Below are 20081 nucleotides of genomic sequence, written 5' to 3'. Positions count from 1 at the left end.
GCGTCATAAAGCAGTGTGAAATGTTCAAGGAAAACGCCTTCCTTAATGTTGCTGCTAGGGGTTAGGAGGTAGGAGTATATAAAGTCATTATGTTGTGGGATCTGCTGATTTTGTGACAATTTTCCACTAATGGATTTTCACTGAAGTTCTGTAATTGTACAAAGAATGAAGCCAATAAAAATTGGTATTTCTTTTGTGTGTAAAAATAATGAAAGAAGTTGATACTTATACAGTGGCCAGTTATATGAAAGAGGGCATATTATTGCCTAGGATTATTTCTTCCTGGGTTTGATAGTGATCACAATGATGCATGAAGATGCTTCCTAAAATATGTGATTTTGTAATGCTTCTTTTTGTGGTTCTTTCCCTGAAATTCCTGTGATATGAACTTGCTTGGGTTTGCATAATGCCAGATAGTCAGCAGCCCATGATCTCCAGCATACTGTTTCAGTGTTGTTCATTGCATAAGTTACTTCTTTCATCTTGAAGCTCTATAATTCAATTTCTAACAATTTGATTACTGCAAAACCGAAGTGTATGAGTATTTGTATTAATCAGAAATATTTTGGGCTTGAATCTTTTGTTATCTGTTGGAAAAAATACATCATTTGGGTATATAGCTGAAGAAGTCTAGTGGCTCTTACCAGAGCTGCATTTGTTGCCAGTTGTGTCCTGTCACTTTTATTTTATCTTTCAAGAGCAATCAATCTTCTTTTTTTTTATGTGTTAGAAAAGGAATTAACTTCCAATTAATTCCCTCCTTCCTTTGGGATCTACCTGTGTATCCCAAAATGGGGAACAATAAAAGTTACTTCCTATGTCATTTTGAGTGCTACATACATACAGCCCTCTCACCTCAGCCCATTCAGAAACCAATTCTTGTATGCATTAATCATATTTTCTTCTGGCTTATTACAGAACAGAAAAATATTCAGCTCCAAATGTTAAAATGGGGCACATTTTATTAACATTGAAAGCAGTAAATTATCTCTGCTTATGAAATGAGACTGAGCAATTTCTGATGAACTCTTCTTGACTTGCCCCCTTCACTAGGATACAGTGTTTTTTAATTTCTCAGAGGGCCCCCGTTCCATTAAGGGCGAGAACTGTTTTAAAGCTGTAATGAAAGCCATACGTAGCTGAAATTCAAGGAGGAGAAATGCCCTAAATTCTATTTCAGTAGCTCATCTAGAGCTATTTTCAGTTTTATGTTTATAAGAATGTCAATTAACCTAGAGACTAGGACACATATTGAAGAATGACGATGAAGTGGATATTATTTTAACACACTGAAGCCAGCTAGCTGGACCTAATCCTTCTTATAGAAGCCCGATTTACATAAGAATCTGTCCTGTGTTGCCTAATTTAGTTCTCAGACAGCTTGGTGATTTAAATGCTCTTTTCTTTCGATGTCTTGGGGCAGCACTGGTCAAAGTTGCAGAAATACTGAAACTAAAAAAAAAAAAAAACCAAAAGGAAGAATTAAATATGCTACCATCAGCTTGATTTCTCTGACAGCTTTTAGAACTGGTGATCTCTTCGGCATGCATTTGGTGATAGCAATCATAACAGTAATAACAATAGTACCCTTCATCAAGGTGTAACTCCACAGTTCAGCATTAGTTGTGTCACTTTTTCACCCAGCTTATGCTGAGTTGGAAATCCGAGCAAGCCAGATATTCAGCATGCTGGTTTCTGCTATGAAAAGAACTCAACATCAGGCCTGCAATGCTAGTTTTGCAAGTATGGGAAGTGACCCTGTCAAGGTTAAAAAGAGTCACGGGTGTTGCAGGTCTTTCTAATTTAAATGCAGATCAGTGTTCTTATCTGGAGAAAAAAAAGGGGAAAAAACCCATGTATGTGAAATCTGCTTCCATTGGACAAAAGGTCATTCCTCAGAAACTTATGACATCTCTTACAGTAAATACAGGGTGCAAAGTCATCACCTAATAATGATTAAGGCTTGTTTATTTAATATTATGTGTACCTGCATGTGTTTTTTTCCCCCACTTGCAATGGCATCACTTCTAGTAATTTTTTTCTTCTTTCCCTCATTTATTGCATTAGTGCTACGGGATGACTTCCGCCAAAACCCTACAGATGTTGTGGTGGCAGCTGGAGAACCTGCCATATTGGAGTGCCAACCACCTCGTGGACACCCTGAGCCTACAATCTACTGGAAGAAAGATAAAGTCCGCATTGATGACAGAGAAGAGCGGATAAGTGTGAGTATAACTCGGGTACTTGTCTACAGAGGCAGAGCCTGTATTGGAGCTTCACACTGAGTGCAGCAGAACTTTATGGCTTTATAGTCATTAGTCTTTACAGTTTGCCTCTCCATGCTTTCCAGATGAATGGGGGAGGTGGTTCGTTTCTGCTGGTTTGGGTCTCCAGCCTGCACTTCTTGAGGCCTGATTTGTATAACCAGTGTAAAGGAGGTCCATTAGAGCTATAGATTTGGTTATGTAAGGTGCTCTGTTAGATGGGGGACACTGTGGATGTCTTTGATCTATTTGGCCTTACCTTTTCTAGACCTCAGTTTATTGAAATGATATCTCAGTTCAGTGAGAGTACCAGACCTTATATCAGAGAGGTGTTTTAAAGATATAATCAGTCATATGTATGAGGTACACAAATACTCTATGGGGAAAACCAACAGCATAGGATGAAATAGATAATGTATTTAGTATAGTAACTGGGATGTGTATTCTAAATAAAGACTAAAGTTATAATCTAAAGAATGATTGCTCCTGATTAAGAATTAATATTGAGTAAATAAGTAACACTGGTTGAATTCTGTGACAGCTCATTCTATGTACTGAATGAAAAAGGATCCAGCAGAAATATCTAACTTACCAAGTGATTAGAAATTGTCATGGTTTATGCAAGCAAATTGGCTAAATTAAGGGTGTGGGGACGTATTTAATTCCTAATTTTGAAATGCTAATACTATTAATACTCATTTTAAAAAGTTTTATATTGTATGTAATGATATGTAACTCATTCGATGCTGACCTTATTCGATGTGGAAGTACTATCAGAAAGCTTGTTTATTGCTTTGGGTGCCTGAGGAAGTATTTCAAGCTAAACGGTCTAAGTTGTTGCTGTGGGCCAGGCTGTCTCTGCTAGGGTCTGCTCAAGAGTAGAGAAAGGAAGAGTGGCAGGGAACTGGTTATTATTACTGGACTCTGGTTTCTTTGGCTGTATTCTTAGCTTATTGTGAAGCACCCCACTAACTTTTGACACTGTCTGTGACTTCACAAGCTGCAAATGTATTACTTTATTGCTTTCAGGTACTCTGCTCTTTCACTCTGTAAGCACCCTTTGTAGGCCAGGAAAATGTTTATTCTGGGAGGCAGGTGAATTCTCAGTTTGGGCTAGGTTCAGTCTGTTTGCATCAAGGAAAAGAGAAAATCTGCGTTAATCAGTGAACAAAGAAACTGCTCAGATGTCAGTGGAAAAAAAAAAGAACTAAATAAAACTAAGTAAGATTGCCTTTTTCTTGAGGGAGATGTCAAGAGTGCTTTGCATATCATCACGCACAAATTATAAGCACTTTGCATTGCCATAGAGGAGGAAATGTAATCCTTGAAATGCAAAGCATTTAATGAAAACTGAAGAAAAAACTGAAATGCATTTAAAACCAGTCAGTAGGATAAAATGTCTTTTATAACAGCATAAAGACATTTAAGTGTATAGGGTTATAATTTTAAAGCTACACATATATTTACAAACAAAAATTTTAAATGCCTTAGTCTTAGCCTTTAGAACTTGCTGCCTGAGAAGGCAACATTTTGATGGTATTGTTTGTTTACCTGAAATTAAAAATACATTCCTTGTTTTGAAACAGATACGGGGTGGAAAGCTGATGATCTCCAATACAAGAAAAAGTGATGCTGGCATGTACACTTGTGTTGGCACAAACATCGTGGGGGAGCGAGACAGCGATCCAGCAGAGCTGACTGTCTTTGGTAAATCAACTCAAGCTTTTGTTTCCTTTCACTGCAAATGTCATAGACCTAATTGACCTAGGTGACTCATCAAAATAGGAGGCGAAACAAGGTTAACAAAATGCAATAGTACTGCTTCAGATGCATTTCAGACTTTCTGCAGAAGACCAGGTTTCAAAGGCTGCAGTTTGTAATTATGGAGCTGTGATGGCTCAACATTTTCTTTCTCAGCACACAGTTTCAGTCTACTTAGAGGTCCTTGGTGGTGTGCATACGCTCAGAGACGGTAGTGCAGAACACAATGCTCTCCCTCACAAAATGTAATTAAGCTACTTCTAATATGGTTGACAAATGCCTGCTTGCCAGAGATTTGGACCAGCATTGCCTATTTGAATAATTCCTTATTGCTGTGGGACTGTGAAATCAAACCTTTGTAGGAGAGCACAGAAGAGCTCAATTGATCAGTAAAAAGTCATTGGAGAAAACCCCGAGATCAATTTTTTTTAATATATAGAGATACTTCTGTCATTTGTTTCTTTTTAAAGGGCATGAAACAGCTTTTCATTCTGCAAGCCAGGGCATCATTTAGGGTTAGTGCTGCTGAGTAAATCAAAATAGAATAGGCGTCCTGCATGAAAGAACTTCCAGACCTAATGGGCAAAGCAAGAAGTTGTTAGGAACATTTGAGCTGTGGCAGCAAGAATAGAATAGTACTGAACCTAGAGCTGGATCCGTCCTGCCAACAACTGGGAAAGAAGCAAGACTTCTTTCCTGCTGCGGTACATCCTGCAGTCATGACATTTCTATTTGCCATCAGCTGTGGGTTTGCAGGAATTAGTCAAGAGGTCTTGAGCAAACAGAAGAAAATCAATAAGGAAAAAAACCCTCACAGCTAAAGAGAACCCATACAGGGATACAAAAGAGAGAGAGAAAGCATTAATGTTCCCTCCTGCTACAAGCTTTTTGATATCCTTGATAGAATACTAAAATTCCAGACAAGAGTGCTTGTAATCCTAGTAGGACTTTCCATAGAAATCCTAAGGTCCTTTCTCAAGCAGATGTTCCTGGTTTTTTTTTCCCTTCTGCCTAATATGGTGCGCTGAAAAACCCGGTCACATGGTGCTGTGTTTGCATTTATGTGCAATTCAACATTTGTTTGTCCACTTGAAAAAAACCCAAACATATTATGGTATTAAAAAGGCATAGAAAAGTTTCTGCTAGACAAGATCTGTGGGTGACTGAGGATTTGCTGCTTTCCAGCATTCCAAGGCTGTAAAAGCTTCCATTCCGCTTAGTTTATTGTGGATTCATGGACTTTTAAAGGCAGAACTAGTATACCTTGCAAAAAAAAACAACACAACACAGAAATGATCTCTGTCAAATTATTATGTCCTTCGCAGCCCATCTGTTGAAGATGTGCCTTTTTACAAATGTAAAAGAGACATGACATATCTTCTTCATCAGTTTAAGTACTGATAATCTCTGTTAATACTCCCTGTGGATAGCAAGCAGATTGCAGTCCTAAACTATAAAGCCTTAAGAAATGCTTAAGAAAATAATTTGTTAAAAGGCATTGAACTGTAGGAATAAAAATTGAACTAGGCATGTAATTTTGTATCCTGCAGAGCTACAAAAAATATTAGATTTGTCTTGATATGTAAAATAATACATAGCCAATTGCAATGTTCTGATTATTTTTTTTTTGCAGGATTTAATCATAGCAATCAACTCTTAAAATACAACCTAAACCTAATTTGTGAATAGTGAACAAAATCAGCAATAAATGAAATTAGGTATTTTAATTCTTCATAATTGTGTTAGGCTTCTTGAAGAAAATTGTATTTTAAATTCCTTTCCCATCTGGGTATCTTCCTATCTAAAATTCACCTTCAACCTAGGTATTGCCTTCTTATCTTCCTTTTCGCTGTACAAGTGTAGCATGCAGAATGCAGGCACTCAGGTCATCATCTGCTGTTTAACAAGCCAATTTGACTATCCTGTGCCCACTTTCTGGGTGCCACCCGGCCCTGATGCTCCATGTTGGTGTATTGGGTTCACTGGATAGATGCGCAGAGGTTAGCCCTGGTCTGCCCTGTGTGATAGGAGGTGACTTAGCTTTGCCTTCCACCAGCAGAACAGTTGTATTCCATTCCTGGGCTACTGGCAGCAGATAGTGGGTGAGTGGGTGCATGCACAAGTGCACTGGAGAGCATTATCCATGATTTTTCCAGGAAACAACTTATCTACAGGGCACTCCAATCAGTCTCAGCATACACAATAAATCCAGCAACTCTGGGAAACATCAGATTGACTGTGCATGTTCAGCTACGGGGCATTTGTTAAGTCCAGTGCCTTCCTCTAAGATGACTCACAGGTTTGGGGAACATGGGAATAGTGCAAACATGGAGAAAAATTTGCTAAAAATATCATAATACTTATTCATGTGCGCAATTTTAACTGCTTTGAAGATATTTGAAAATGGGCTTTAGAGTTAAAATGAAGATCTCGTAGCTGAGAGACTTAGAGAATGCAGTAAAGTGGCTGGAAAGCCTACAGCTGATGCTGATTCTGGAGAGGAATGTGTATAAAGTAGCTGATTATTAATGTCTCTCTTCATTTTCCAAATAGCGAACCCCCAAAACCTTTCCATAGTCTGAAGGAAGCCTTAGTAAACATGCTACTCTAGGAAAATGAACTGTTTCATACTAGTTTACAAACCTTTCCAGGAATCAACCACTTGTTACTTTTGGCTTTGCAAGTTTTTTCTGTAATAGCTGAAGTTAATTTCTGCATGTGATTCATGACAGATCTTTGGCTTCCTATACAGTAAATTCATATTGAGGTACTGCCTCTGGAAAAACTGAGTCAGTGTGGTGGTAATTGGTGGCCCAAGGGGAACAGCATTGAAGCCTAGCCTAAAAGATTACACCTTTCCTGAGTTTAAAAACAATAAAATACATGGGCAATAAGAAACTACCTTGGAAAGAAGCAGGAGATAAAATTGAAAGTTTGCCATGTGCAGAATGTAGCTACTTGGCTGGGTACCCATTCAGTAAGAATTATTGCTAAGAGACAGTTGTGGATAATACATGTAGAACTTTCACAAAATGAGTATGATATTTGTCAGCCCCATCTGCATAAGCAACCTAGTTTTCAACATTTAGTCACTGCTAACAGCCTACTTTTAGTGTCACTGCAGATTGTGTTTCTTTTGTTCCCAAGTCATGTTTCTTCTTCCAGCAGAAAAATGGCCAAACTTTCACAGTAAAATATCACAAACAAAACTGATCATATAAGTTGTGCTTCCAAAAAATTATCCTGGTGTTTTGAATAGTGGCAGTGATGCATTACATGATATTAGTCTTTGCTTTCAAGCACTAGTGATTGTTTCTGCCTTTTACAAGACTCCAAGGTGTAATCACGGATTAAAGCAAGAAGACAAGGTCTGTTGCAGTCTAAGTTGGCCTTTAAAGGAAGTTAATAACTAATCTATCTATCCTAACATTCACAAAAAGAGGTAGCATGGTACTTTATGAATGCATTATTGTAAAGGCCAAATTCAGACGTGTAAGTGATAGATATTAGGCTGCTTTGCTTGTGTTTGGGTGTATAGCCTTTGGTGGAACAGAATTAAAGCAAGATGCCAACCAGAAACAGTTTCATTCCAATTTGTAAGAAAGCATTTTTTGTAAACACAAAATATAGAGCCAAAAATTAAATAAAGAATTACTGTTTAAGTTAATCTTTTATCATTTTGTCATACTACTGCACTATTCTCAGATAACTTTTCAAGTTGTTTTAACTATTTCAGACTCTTGTTTTTTTTTCCTTTGGACTTAAAATGGTATGTTTGAAGAGAATGTACAAAGGTATATCTTGTATATTGATTCTGAAGCTTAGTGAAATCAATGAAAGCCTTAATATATCAACTTCAAGAGGCTGGCATCAAGCAGTGCAAAAAGTTATATTTAGAAGAGCCTCAAAAGAATATAAAACATAACTAGGACAGTACAAAAATGTCTTAAAAGATATGTCAATGCAGACATATTGAAGATTGTTTTGGCTTAATCTTTGATTTCTGCTTTGGTACCTGAACCTTTTTTCAGTTAATAAGGTCCTGTGGGATCAAGGGGTATTTTTGTCTGATGCATGAAGAAGTATTTGTGTTTGATGTTCTCTAGACATTGTCAGACTGAAAGAGATACCATAGTTCCAGGAAAAGTATGCCAGGATGATATGATGTTAGAGGAAAAAAATCCCAAAATCCCTTAAGGAAGATGTTGTGCCACATTCTACTTTCCTGAGCTCTGACTACAAGAAAGGCCATATCAGAAAGTCTTGTCCCGTCATATTGTGGAGATTAGTCCCAGAAGCTTTCCCAGTTACATGGAAAATCTACCAAAACTGGGTATACATTCACAGTTCAAGACAGAGAAATTTGCAGTGTGAATTTTGTCATTCAGAGAGAAGCTCCTCCTGTTTTTCTTCAAATCCTTGTATTTTTCAGCTGTAGTGTACATGTATCAGTTTGCAATAAGCCAGTTTGACTTTGCAGTTGTCATGATTTAACCTCCCGCCAGCAACTGAGCACCAGCCTCCTGATCATTATCCTCCTGGTGGCATGGGGGCAAGATTTAGAAGATAAAAGTGAGAAAACTCATTGGTTGAGATACAGACAGTTTAATAGGTAAAGCAAAAGGTGTGCATGCAATTAAAGCAGCCCAAAGAATTCATTCACCACTTCCCATCGGCAGGCAGGGGTTCAGCCATCTCCAGGAAAGCAGGGCTACAGCATGCTTAACGGTTACTTGGGAAGACAAATGGCATAACTGAATTTTCCCCTCTTTCTTATTCCCCCAGCTTTATATGCTGGTGCCATCACCCTATGGTCTGGGACATCCCTTTGGTCAGTTGGGGTCAGCTGGCCTCGCCATGTCCCCTCCCAGCTCCTTGTGCACCCCCAGACTACTCGCTCATGGGGTGGGGTGAGGAGCAGAAAAGGGCTTGGCTCTGTGCAAGCACTGCTCAGCAGTAACTAAAACATCCCTGTGTTATCAACAGTTTTCAGCACAATCCAAAACATAGCCCTATTCTAGCTACTATGGAGAAAATTAACTCTACCCCAGTCAAAACCAGCACAGCAGTATTTGTTATCTACAGGTGCTGACCAGTTGTAATAGGATTTGGTCTCCAAAATCCATAAGTAATACTCAGTAAAACCTGAAATTAACACAGAGATGTATATGAAAGGAGGAAAACACTAACACTTGATAAAAATCATTCTACTTTGTTGTATGTGCCTTTTAACAGTGCTCCATACCTTTACTGTATAATCTCATCACATCTTGAGTACTGCTTAAAGTGTAGAAGTTTACAATGTCTACAGGAGTGCTAATTGCTCAAATAAAAAATGGTGAAGTGCCTAAAAAGAGGCCGTAGAAAAATGTCTTTAAATATCAAACCATCTGCCTAGAACACAAAAACAGTGAAAAAACCCCGATGCCTTTTCCCAGTAAAGACAGATTCTATATCAGATTGAGCCTGTACATTATGGGGGCCATCAAATCCTTTACTCTAGCAGTTGCCTCAGCAGAGAAAATATATTAAGGATCATTTTAATTAGATTGAGGTCCCATATATGGCTGTCTAACTTTTTGAGGAACAGAGAAAGGGCAATAATACAGCTGAAGGTCATCTGAGCCTCTCTAATAGACTGTGTTACTCAGACCAATGGTTAAATAGAGGAAAAATTGAGTTCTGGGGTTAACTTGTGTCAGCACGCAAAGCAAGGAAAGGATTTTCTTGTGTTTCTCGTTAGGATCAGTTCTGTAGGTTTTCTTGCAGTGCAGATCTCAAGCACTACAACAGATTGTAGGTATGTGTCCAGATTGCATTAACAATCCCCTTTTATAACTGCAAGCAAAGTTTATTCTGAAGTTATAAAGGTCACACTAGTAATAGCACGACCGGTTGACATGACATATACCCATGACCTATTTTATAGTTCTCCTCAAAGATTTTTAATATTCATCAGAGAAAGTCTGGGAAGTAGGTACTTTATTTACTCAGTGAAAGCTTATAAAATAGCTATATTAAATTTTTTATATATGTCTATGATTTTAATTTATTGCCCTTTCTTCTTGTTTCTCAAATATATTGTTCTGAATGCTGTTGACAGAGTAACAATGTTTAATTATACCGCAAGGCTTTATTTATGGGCAAACCATTTCAAAGGAGGAAAAAATACAAGTAATTTTTCTCAGGTTTAGCTCTGAAACTAAATTTGATCTGGCTGCATGAAGAAGCCTTCTTTATTTAGCATGCTTGGGCAAGTAGCGCCCTGTCTCTTGAGAGATTAACATTGTAAGCAAGTTATGCAGGTGACTCAAATCCAGTTAATCTCACATAAAGAATGTTAATTGCATTGGCAATGGCATTCCCTCTGATCACTTTATAGCTGTATAATTAGCTATTGGACATATTCATAGGGTTGTCTGAGTGATACAAATCCAGGAAACAACATGAGAGAGAACTTGTTCTTTCCTGATTCATCCCATATAAAATGCAGAGGTGATGGAAAAATGGAAAGAACAGTTATTGGTATTTGCATGTCCTTGCCAACTGGGATCTGTACTTACATAGCTATTTATTTTCTAGCAATTTCTTAACTGGTTTGGGAAATACACAGTTTGAGAAGCTGATCTGAAACAAATGTGTGTGTATACTCCTAATACATCAAATCCTTGATGTGGAATCAAGTGATTTACCTAATGACCTTTGGGCCATTTCCTGTCTTATCAGCTGGGCTCTCCTAAAAATGTGATGGGAATTTATTTTCTAATCTCCTGTATAGAAGGATTTACAGCCACAAGTAGCAATTTCATAAACATGCATACATTCGTTTCTTAGCTGTTTACAGGCAGCTTTTATAAACATGGTCTAAAATCATTTTTGTATGCAGACTAAGCCAACATACAGGCACATGCAGAGTTATTTAAATTCAGTGTGGATGAACCAGGGTCTCTAAATCACCTATGAGGATGCTGATCTGGATCTAAATTTCTTGGTGTAGGATCATCTCGTGAAAAACAAATATCAAAATGCAGAGTGTGTTGTGTATGAGCTCAGAGCAGGGTTTGGTCTGAGCTCTTCTTAGGAAAGAAGCTGAGAATAAGATACTGTTGTAAACTTACATAAAGCTTCATTAAGGTATTCCATTCTAGATCCACATAATTACAGCCAGGCCAAGTGCATTGCTAGCATTAAGGTCAGCAGCTAATACTTTTGTTACTTTGTCCAGTTTTAATCAGTTTGTCAAACTAAAAGGCCTTATCCAAAAATTCCCATGCTGGATTTGAAAACTGATTTTTTATTTTGTTTTAATTACCAAAATAATTAATTCTTTTTTAAAAATGTTGAAGCTCATGCAATTTTGAGGTGAAAACGGTGATTGGAGGGAAGTGGAGAAGGATTTGAAGGAGAGGAATGGAGGTAGCTTTTTGTCCTGAGAAATGCGGGTCCTTCATATTGAATAGCTGGGACCTAAAATTTGGTGGGAAATACCTACACTATGCCAGAGATGCAATTTCTTTGCTTGTCCAAACAATTTTTACTAAAATTAGCCAAATATGCACCTGCCTAAACAAAGAATAAATCATCAATTCATACATCAGAGGGACAAGGTAGAAGGCAGGTCTCACGAACTTGGGAAATGAGCTTCTGCACTCCTGCTGCTGTCATTCTCTTGGGATGATGCTTGGTTACTTCAACCAGTTTTTCTTGTGCTAATATTGTGGAAAGCAGATAAATTGGGAATAAAGAAGCAGTCATCAGCTCAAAACATCTGACGCAGCCAGCAGCTGGAATGAAGAGGGGCTTGAAGCACTGTCGCAGGCTGGCAAAGACACATAGGTGAGGGTAGGAGAAAACCTAGCTGGAGCTGGGGAAGGGTCAGGAAATTACATACACAGAAGAAAAAACCTGATGAAGAACACTCAGAACAAGGAGCTGTAGTGAAGGTTATATGTGACTTGTACACAGACTTGAAACAGGGTATAAAGACAGACTTCAAGGTGAAGAGAGAGAGAGACTAGAACTGAATTTACTTACTCAAACACTAATGGAACCTGCAGGTCCTGGGAAGGACTAGGAATAGGATAATAGCAATGGCTTGGGAGAACTGGGCAGAAGAATCTCTGCCCATTAGACATGTTTTTATCTCTAGCATCTGGAAAAGTGCTTTAGATTCTTGAGCATGTCTATTCTTCTGCTGACAAAATATGTTTTCCCTGCCAATAGGTCCCTCTGCTTGTATCATGGAATTCCTATGTGATGCAGTCACTCATTTACATAATTATTAACAGGTGGTTTTGTGTTCCTTATTTTCTGACTTAATATTCTGATTTGTACAAGTGATGAATATTTTAATAACTGCAACTGAAATCAAAATGAATGCTAAATTTTCCCCCCTCCTAAAAAAACAGTGACAGTTTTGTGTTTCAGGTTGAGCATGAAAATTTAGCAGATACTTCTTCCCATGCTTTCTTAGCTCTCCATTGCACCTCAGAGAGGAGCTATGAAAATAAGAGAATTGTTTATAAAGCATTAAGATGGGTGCAGTGGAGGTCATGAGGAAATTAATAATTCTGCCTTTGAAGTGAAGTTTGAGTAGTCTGACAGGAGGCCACCCACTAAATGGAACAACTATAGCAAAATATTAAACACCTGCTCACTAAATGAATACCAACAATCTAAAGATGTTGAAAAAAATAGTGTGCCATCGTATAATTGCAGCCAGTCCCATAAGGCATAGATAGGAAGGGAGTGATTAAAGGGCACACAGACAGCCTTAGTTCTGGCTCCGAGGTGCTGTGTGCTTGATTTTGCAATGTTATTAATATTCTTTTAATGTTATACTATTATTATTACTATATTATCATTACTATGGTACAATAAACATGGATATCCAACCCACAAACTCAGCTCTGTAGTTATCAAGACAAACTGCCTGAGTCAGTATCTGGTACCATTTACATCTGTGTGAATTTTAAGTAAGTTTTTAAGTGACATTATACCCTTCAACTTGCTGAGAATGAAATGTGAAATGTAGTGTGTAACCAGTTTTAAATATCTTTATAATAAATCCCTGTCTTGAAATACTGCTTCATATAAACCCAGTGTTACAATGGTTTGACTAGAAGAAATAATTTATGACAATAAAAGTGTGGTATGGCTAGGGGAGGACAGAACAAAATTCATGCAATCCAAAGGCAACTTGGAAACTAACCCCAGTGACATCCTCTCAAATGAAATTACCGGTACTTTGAGTTTGTACCAGTATAACTGAGATCAGATTGTGGCTCTGCATCTGGATTTTAAGCAGGCCTGTACAACATTATGATGATTAATAATATTTGTAGCTGTGCAGGCTAACATAACGAGGGTAAACAGGACTTATTATTCAGGTCTTAATTTAGTTTTCCATGGTGAAGTTAGTGATGGGGATCAGGGAAGCTCTGACCTCTGTAGACATAGTCCACGGTTGGCTGAGATTCATAACACAGAGTTTAGTTTTCCTATGAATCATAAAGATATTGATTATTGCCAAAGGCAGGATATCTCCATTGGCAGCTCATACATCGCTAGGGCAGACAGGAGATTTTAGATCACACTCTGTGTATCCGGGAGTGCAGAGCCAAAACATTCACAGAGAAAGGCATGGCCTTGGAGACCTCTCTGTTTGCGTGGTGTGTGGGTAGTCATTGCTAGCACAAGCTTCCTTCTGCTGGCACTGAGCTATCACATGAGGGCCAGATGCGACAGCCCTTGGCTTTCCAGCCTGGAGTCTTCCTGGTTCTTTATGCACATCATCAGTTCCACTTGTGTGAATTTGTGGAGCTCAGCCTCCTTTCTTCATTCTGTGAATCGGTAAACAGAAAGATGCTGAAAAGTCAAAAGTGTTCATTTCAACCCTCTGACTCACTAAGGAATTTTAATATCTCTTTTCAAGAACGGCCCACGTTTCTCAGGCGACCGATTAACCAAGTGGTGCTGGAGGAGGAGGCTGTGGATTTCCGGTGCCAGGTGCAGGGGGATCCCACACCCACAGTCCGGTGGAAGAAAGATGATGCAGACTTACCAAGAGGAAGGTGAGACCAACATTCATGTTCCCCACACTTTCAAATTCCAACTCTTAAGTAATGCTGGAATCGCTCCCTACTGCTTATAGTTTGTTATTTGACATTATGGCCAAAATTTATTTCCCATAAAGTGGTCTTTGGCACCACAAAACCTGTTCCAGAGCCAGCTGAGCAGGGAAACCCAATCTGGGTTGAGTTGTCCAGATAATGGATTCCTGTGGAAGGAAGAAAAGTGATGTGTAGGTATTGCAAACAAATGGGCGTTCACTGAATTTGCTGGAGAAAGTAAAGATGTTTTAGGAATGTACTGGTGATAACAGCCTTCATAATAACGTGCTGATACTAAAGGGAGAAAATTTGGCTGCAGAGTTGCAGAGCCGTTCCATTGTGCTTAGCAGGATGAATTGGAAGCAGAGTGCTGTGGTAGGCTCTGTTGGCTTCTTGGCTCATATCTCTTCAGTCTCAGAGAGAAACCTTCCTCTTGAGGAATCAAAATACTAGGCTAGCAGAAGGGGAAAACAAAGTTGAAATCTGGAACAGGCCCTTTGTGTTCAAGAAAGATTCATTTAGTCTGGAACGAATGTGGAGAAAATTCCAAAGAAAGCAGGAGATGAGAGTCTTGTCATAAGAGGATGTTAAATTATCTTGGCTTCTTTTCACTGACAGAACAGAGTTTGGTCCTTGCTTTCTGGAACTTTTTCTAGTTTTGATGCTGAATCATTATTAGATTAAAAGATGTTAACACAGAAATAGGTCTGGCAACAGGAATTAGAACCCAGCTCTGCATAACGAAACTGATCCGTCTGGCCCTGTGACACCTGACTCACTTTTGCACCATGCTTTTAATTTCAACAGGAGACATGAATAGTGCCTCTTTTTTTCACCCACCACAATTGATTGTTCTTTCCTACCAGGGAAAGACAAAGGTTGGTTGTTCCTGGGATGTTGCCAAAGGAATTTGAAGAAAGGAGAAAAAAAAATCTAAAGCTTCTGTTCTTCAGTGCTTTAAACACTAGAGTTACATAGACTGGCTGTCAGTTGTTATTTCTGATCCTCCAATCATGATCTTAAAAAAGAGTAGCTGCAATGGTGTTTGCGGCTAATTTGTGTTGTTTAAAAATTACATGGCTGTTTTGCTAATTGTATCGGTAGATGTATATGCCTGTAGTACATAGAATATTTTGAAGATCAGAATTTTGGATGGCAGGATGAGTTTTTTTCTCTTTGTTTGCCATTTAACCATGCATTGTAGCGTAGTCATAGTAAATACATTGTGCTTCTGTGATTTGTTCTTACTGCTGTGCTACTTCTGTTGTTTTAAATCATGTCTACTTCTAAATCTTATAAGCAGAAGTAATAGAAGATGAACAAACACTGCCTTTGATTAGGTTTAACTTTTTATTAGTTTTTTTCCAATGACTATGTTCCTTTGTTTTCTTTTATATCTGACTGTGAAAAACATAGTATTGTGGCCTTAGGGGTAATTTTTACTGTTCACTCTTGATGTATTTGTAAAGAAGAAATGTAACAGGAATCATAGAAAGTTTTCACTGGGCTTTTAACTAGAAGAAGAGAAGGTTCATCAGATACATTCTGGTCATAATCAACTTCAGACTCAGAAACCACTCACAATGTTTTGCAGTGTTTTTGCACTGCTCTTTAACATTTTATTAACTTTGTTTCAGCATCTTCAAGCAGACTGTGGGGGTATGTCTTCATTTATCTCTGCTTCCCAGAGCATCAGAGGGGGGGGTGGGTAAAGAAGGGGCAAGGTTTCCAAATCTGACACTGGAGACCACCTCAGGGAATAGAGGACTACCACTGCCCCTGCCTGTGTAGCAAGTTACCACCACCTGAGCAGCATGGATTGTGGTCATCTAGTAGAGTCCAACATACACTAAAAAAGCAAACACCTCTGATGATCAGGACTTTATGTTTACTTTTCTCAATTGTATTCATTTGTATAGCAAGGTATATGAGCAGAACCTTCGCTGTCCAAAAAGTGGAAATTTCCAAGCCATGCTGTATGGTACTTAAATCAAGGAAGATAAACTTGGAACAGCTAAAAGAAAACCTATTATTTTTTTCTGGATTTCTTAATGCAAGCAAAGAAATCTGCTCAGGTGTAGTTTAAATGAATAGATGGATGAGAAAATGATAATAGAGCAACTTTATACATTAAGAAGAAAATTTCTTCTTAGAAAGAGGAATTTTTTTTCCTCCTTGACAAAGTGGGGAGGGTTTTATTTTCTCTTTTTTGAGGCAAAACCAAAACTAGCTTTATCTTCTGAGCACCTGTATTATAAAGATCTGCAGTTAAATATGAATCCCTCAAGGATTGTCCTTTTTAATTCTTTCTGTATACAGAAATTCTTCTGAGCATATCTGTGCAGCTATTTGTCTTACAGTTTTCAATATCCATTTTCTTGTTTCTACCCCTAACGACGTTCTTTGCACATCTGTCTGTTTCCATTCTGTTAATAATTTCCTATGGCTTCATCCCTAGATTGTGAGACAATTATAGTAGCTACCTGTTTCAACAGTTAGTGCACATTTTCAAATGTATCTGTTGTTAGTTCAGCTTTAAGAAGTGTCTAGTTCAGTGCTGGCAAAGTGGGATGAATTGAAATTGTATATGCATCTTGTTTCTGTGATTCTCCTGGTGAATGCCAGAATCAGTGATACTACATCCATAGCCTTCAGAAATCCTTCTCTGTTTTTCTGTCTTCTTTCCTTTTAGGTTTTTTTAGTGACACATGTGAAAGCAAAGAGAAAAGTAATCACAGTAATTTCTGGTGACAAATATAAACAGTATTGCTGCACCGACTGGTGTGTTGAGTAATAATTGGAAAATAATTTCAGGCTTTTACAGTTTTAATTATAAAGGTCCCTGGTGAACTGTAAGCATCTCTAGTTGCAATTGGATTGAATGGGGGGGGGGGGGGGGGGAAGCAGTTTCTAAAGGAATTATTATGTTTGAAAATACGACTACAAAAAAAAGTAATTTGGCCATTTTGTTGAAGTTTCTATGTAATTATCCAGAAATTTATGAATAACCATGCTTTAAAACTGAGAACAGATGGACTTCAATTTATTCTGAAGGTGCAAGGCTTGCTTCCAAATTTTAGCTATTTTGAATAGATGATAGAAACCGACTATGATAGTCTATATTTTGAATTTAAAACCTTAAAAAGGTTCTTATAGTGGAAGTTTTCAAAATGCCTGGGAAAGATAGGTCTCACTACCAATCAAGGAAGTTACTTGTCCAAGATCTTGTACACCTGACTTGAGGTTTCAAATACTGTGGTATACACCATGGAGCTCTTCTGTGTATGGCTGGGCAGGAATTAAGAAGGTGATAAGAAGGACCAGTGGGAAACAGCTTTGTGACTTATGCTGTTTTCATAGTCCTTTTACTATGAATTTACTGGACTTTCATTATGAATGAATTGCATTCTTTAGGGTAGAAAATTCTTTTTAGAGACTAAGCCAATCCCAGCAAATTAAAGCTCACCAGTAACAATGTTGGTACTACACCAACAGGCTAAAACAAAGTACACTGCTAAGTCTGGGGTGTGTAAAGCTTTTTTCCCAGAAGCTGTTGATTTCAGATCAGTGACCCAAGACTGAAATTCATTGTGAGTCAAGGGTAGAGGTGCTTGGTGTATATTTTATTTTAATTGCTCTAAAAATTCAGCATCATACCATAGCTTCCACAGTACACAAAGGCTAGGGAAGAGTTAATCAAGTATAACACATGTCAAACTACTGGAAGTGAACAGGGTATTGTGCGGTCACCAGTCCTATGCCTTTGGTTGAAATATTAGGTTCACTCTTTCATGTATGGAGTTTCTTTTCATTGCAAGTGACACAAGGAACTGGCACAAAAATTGTACTAAAGCAATTCAGACAATTGTGGCCATGTGTAATGACCAGGACCTATTGAAAATTAAACAAAACTAGTCTTTAGACATTAAAGATTTTTTCCAGCCACATGTTCAGGTGGTTTTCGCTTTGATATCTGCTTGGCAGAACCAGAGATGACGCTTTCCTGCTAAGGAGCTGATGATCTCCTGCGTGGAGAGGAACTCAGTGTGTCCTGGATCAACTTCTGATTTGTCTGCTTTTATAGTCCTGGTAACAGGAAGAAAGCAATATTATTTGAGAGTATGAGAGTGGCATATCTGTGACTACCAATTGAATCAAAATTTGAATGTGGTTTCTACAGCGTTTCATGTCTTCAAATTTTCTAGCAAAGCTGAAGAGAGCAGCTGCATAGCCTGTAATTATATAGCAAGTAATATGGACTTTTTTATCTATTTTTTTGGGGGGGGGGGGGGAAGTTTTCAATTACAAGTTAAAATTTATGGCACACTGTAATAACTATTCAAACCTCTTACACAGAAGACGCTAGCAGTGCCAGCTCTTTGGGAGAGTGAGGTTAGCTCAGCAAATGTATTTTTCAGCTGCCTTAAAAATGGCTGAGTGGCAATCACATGGGCCTGTTTGGTGGGTTTTTTTTTGCATTCCAGCTCAGAACAGCTGGTTTAGCTCAGTAAATACATCTTTAATGAAATTACAACCTGCTCTCGTAAGCTGCATTTACAGGCACTGTCTGATTAGAGGAATATTGTACTAGAGATGAAAAGTGGCAACTGCACCAGCAGGAAGAGGTGTTTGTTTTACACACCTCTTATGCAATATGAGCGTAGGCAGAGAACCAAGACTGTTGCTTCAGAGCGAAAATAGTGTGTAGTTTACACAAAATATATTGCTATGTGTTAAGAGATTGTAGGTTATTAAATGAAACAAAGCAGTGACACACAGCAGTGAAAATTATAAACAGCACAGTAACCTTTCCTATTTACTAAAGATTAGGAATCTCCGTGGAAAATTATTTGGGGAAATGCATTCTTAATGCATAGAGTTAACTGTATGTCAGCTCCAACAAAAGTCTGTGTAGGTGTTATTTTTTATGTCTACTTCTTGCTGGTTTTAAAACTGGCCTCTTTGTGCCTGAAAAGTAATTGTATACACATGCCTGTGCAGAAATACTGTCTGTCATACTTCTGATAGGTGTGCATTTTCAGTAATTACTATAAGTTCTGTGCTTTCCTCTATGGCTTCTTGTAAGCTCAATACTAAGGGTAAACGATGAAGTTTAAAAAAATATATAGCTGTCTTCCAAAATCTTTGAAGTGGATTTAAATGCTACTGAAAGCAAACCTTATCCCAGTAAATTCAGAAAAAGCTAGATTTTCTAAGAGTAGATAATAGGGCCTGATAACCAGGATGTTCTGCATTTGCATTTCTCCACTGTGGTGGGTTGAGCCTGGTGGGACACCAGGTGCTCATCAAATGTCACTTTATCCTTCCTGCACCTCACCTGAACTGGGGAGAAAAAATATTACAAAAGGCTCATGAAGCGAGAAGGATGAGGAGAGATCACTCACCAATAACTGTCACAGGCAAAACAGAACCAACTTGGGGAAATTGGTTTCATTTATTACCAATAAAAATCAGAACAGGGTAATGATAAAATAAAATCTAAATCTTCACCTTTGCCCCACTCCCTCTTCTTCCCAGGCTCAACTTTACTCCTGATTTTCTGTACCTTCTTCCCACCAGTGACATAGGCGAGTGGGGAATGGGAATTGTGGTCAGTTCATCACATGTTGTCTCTGCCTCTCATTCCTCCTCAGGGCAGGACCGTTGGTAGGCATCTGGCATCTAACCCGGGTCAATCCATCACATCCATGGTCACAGGATAGCACCTGAAAGCCAGAGAGACAGTAATTTTTAAGAATCAACACAGTGCTACATAATTCTATTTGTATTCTGTAGATGGAAGAGTGAGGTATTTAACTACAGCCTCCTCTAGATACAACTAAGGGGCGAATGACCTTTCCATGAAATATGAGTTAATAACACTACAGTGCTGTGTGCTTTGGTATAGCTAATCTCTGTGCAGATTGTAACAAAATGCAGTCTA

At 38.3% G+C, this 20081-nt stretch overlaps 1 protein-coding gene across 19 annotated transcripts in view; it reads left to right on the top strand.

The window, feature by feature from the left end:
* The window catches only part of ROBO2 (roundabout guidance receptor 2), a 1076913-nt gene that overhangs the window by 930644 nt on the left and 126188 nt on the right, over window positions 1-20081 (top strand). For all 19 annotated transcript variants that reach the window (XM_057404328.1, XM_057404327.1, XM_057404343.1 and 16 more), the window contains 3 exons: window positions 2068-2225; window positions 3851-3971; window positions 13960-14098. In XM_057404328.1, coding sequence (XP_057260311.1) covers window positions 2068-2225; window positions 3851-3971; window positions 13960-14098 — 418 coding nt within the window. The remainder of the gene's footprint in view (window positions 1-2067; window positions 2226-3850; window positions 3972-13959; window positions 14099-20081) is intronic.

This window comes from Pezoporus wallicus, unplaced genomic scaffold, assembly GCF_028554395.1.
Source record: "Pezoporus wallicus isolate ANWC-B61680 ecotype Strahan unplaced genomic scaffold, APGP_CSIRO_Pwel_v1 contig_5922, whole genome shotgun sequence".
NCBI classification, from domain to species: domain Eukaryota; kingdom Metazoa; phylum Chordata; class Aves; order Psittaciformes; family Psittacidae; genus Pezoporus; species Pezoporus wallicus.
The sequence above is the reverse complement of the archived record's forward strand: the minus strand, read 5'-3'. Positions and strand labels throughout refer to the sequence as shown.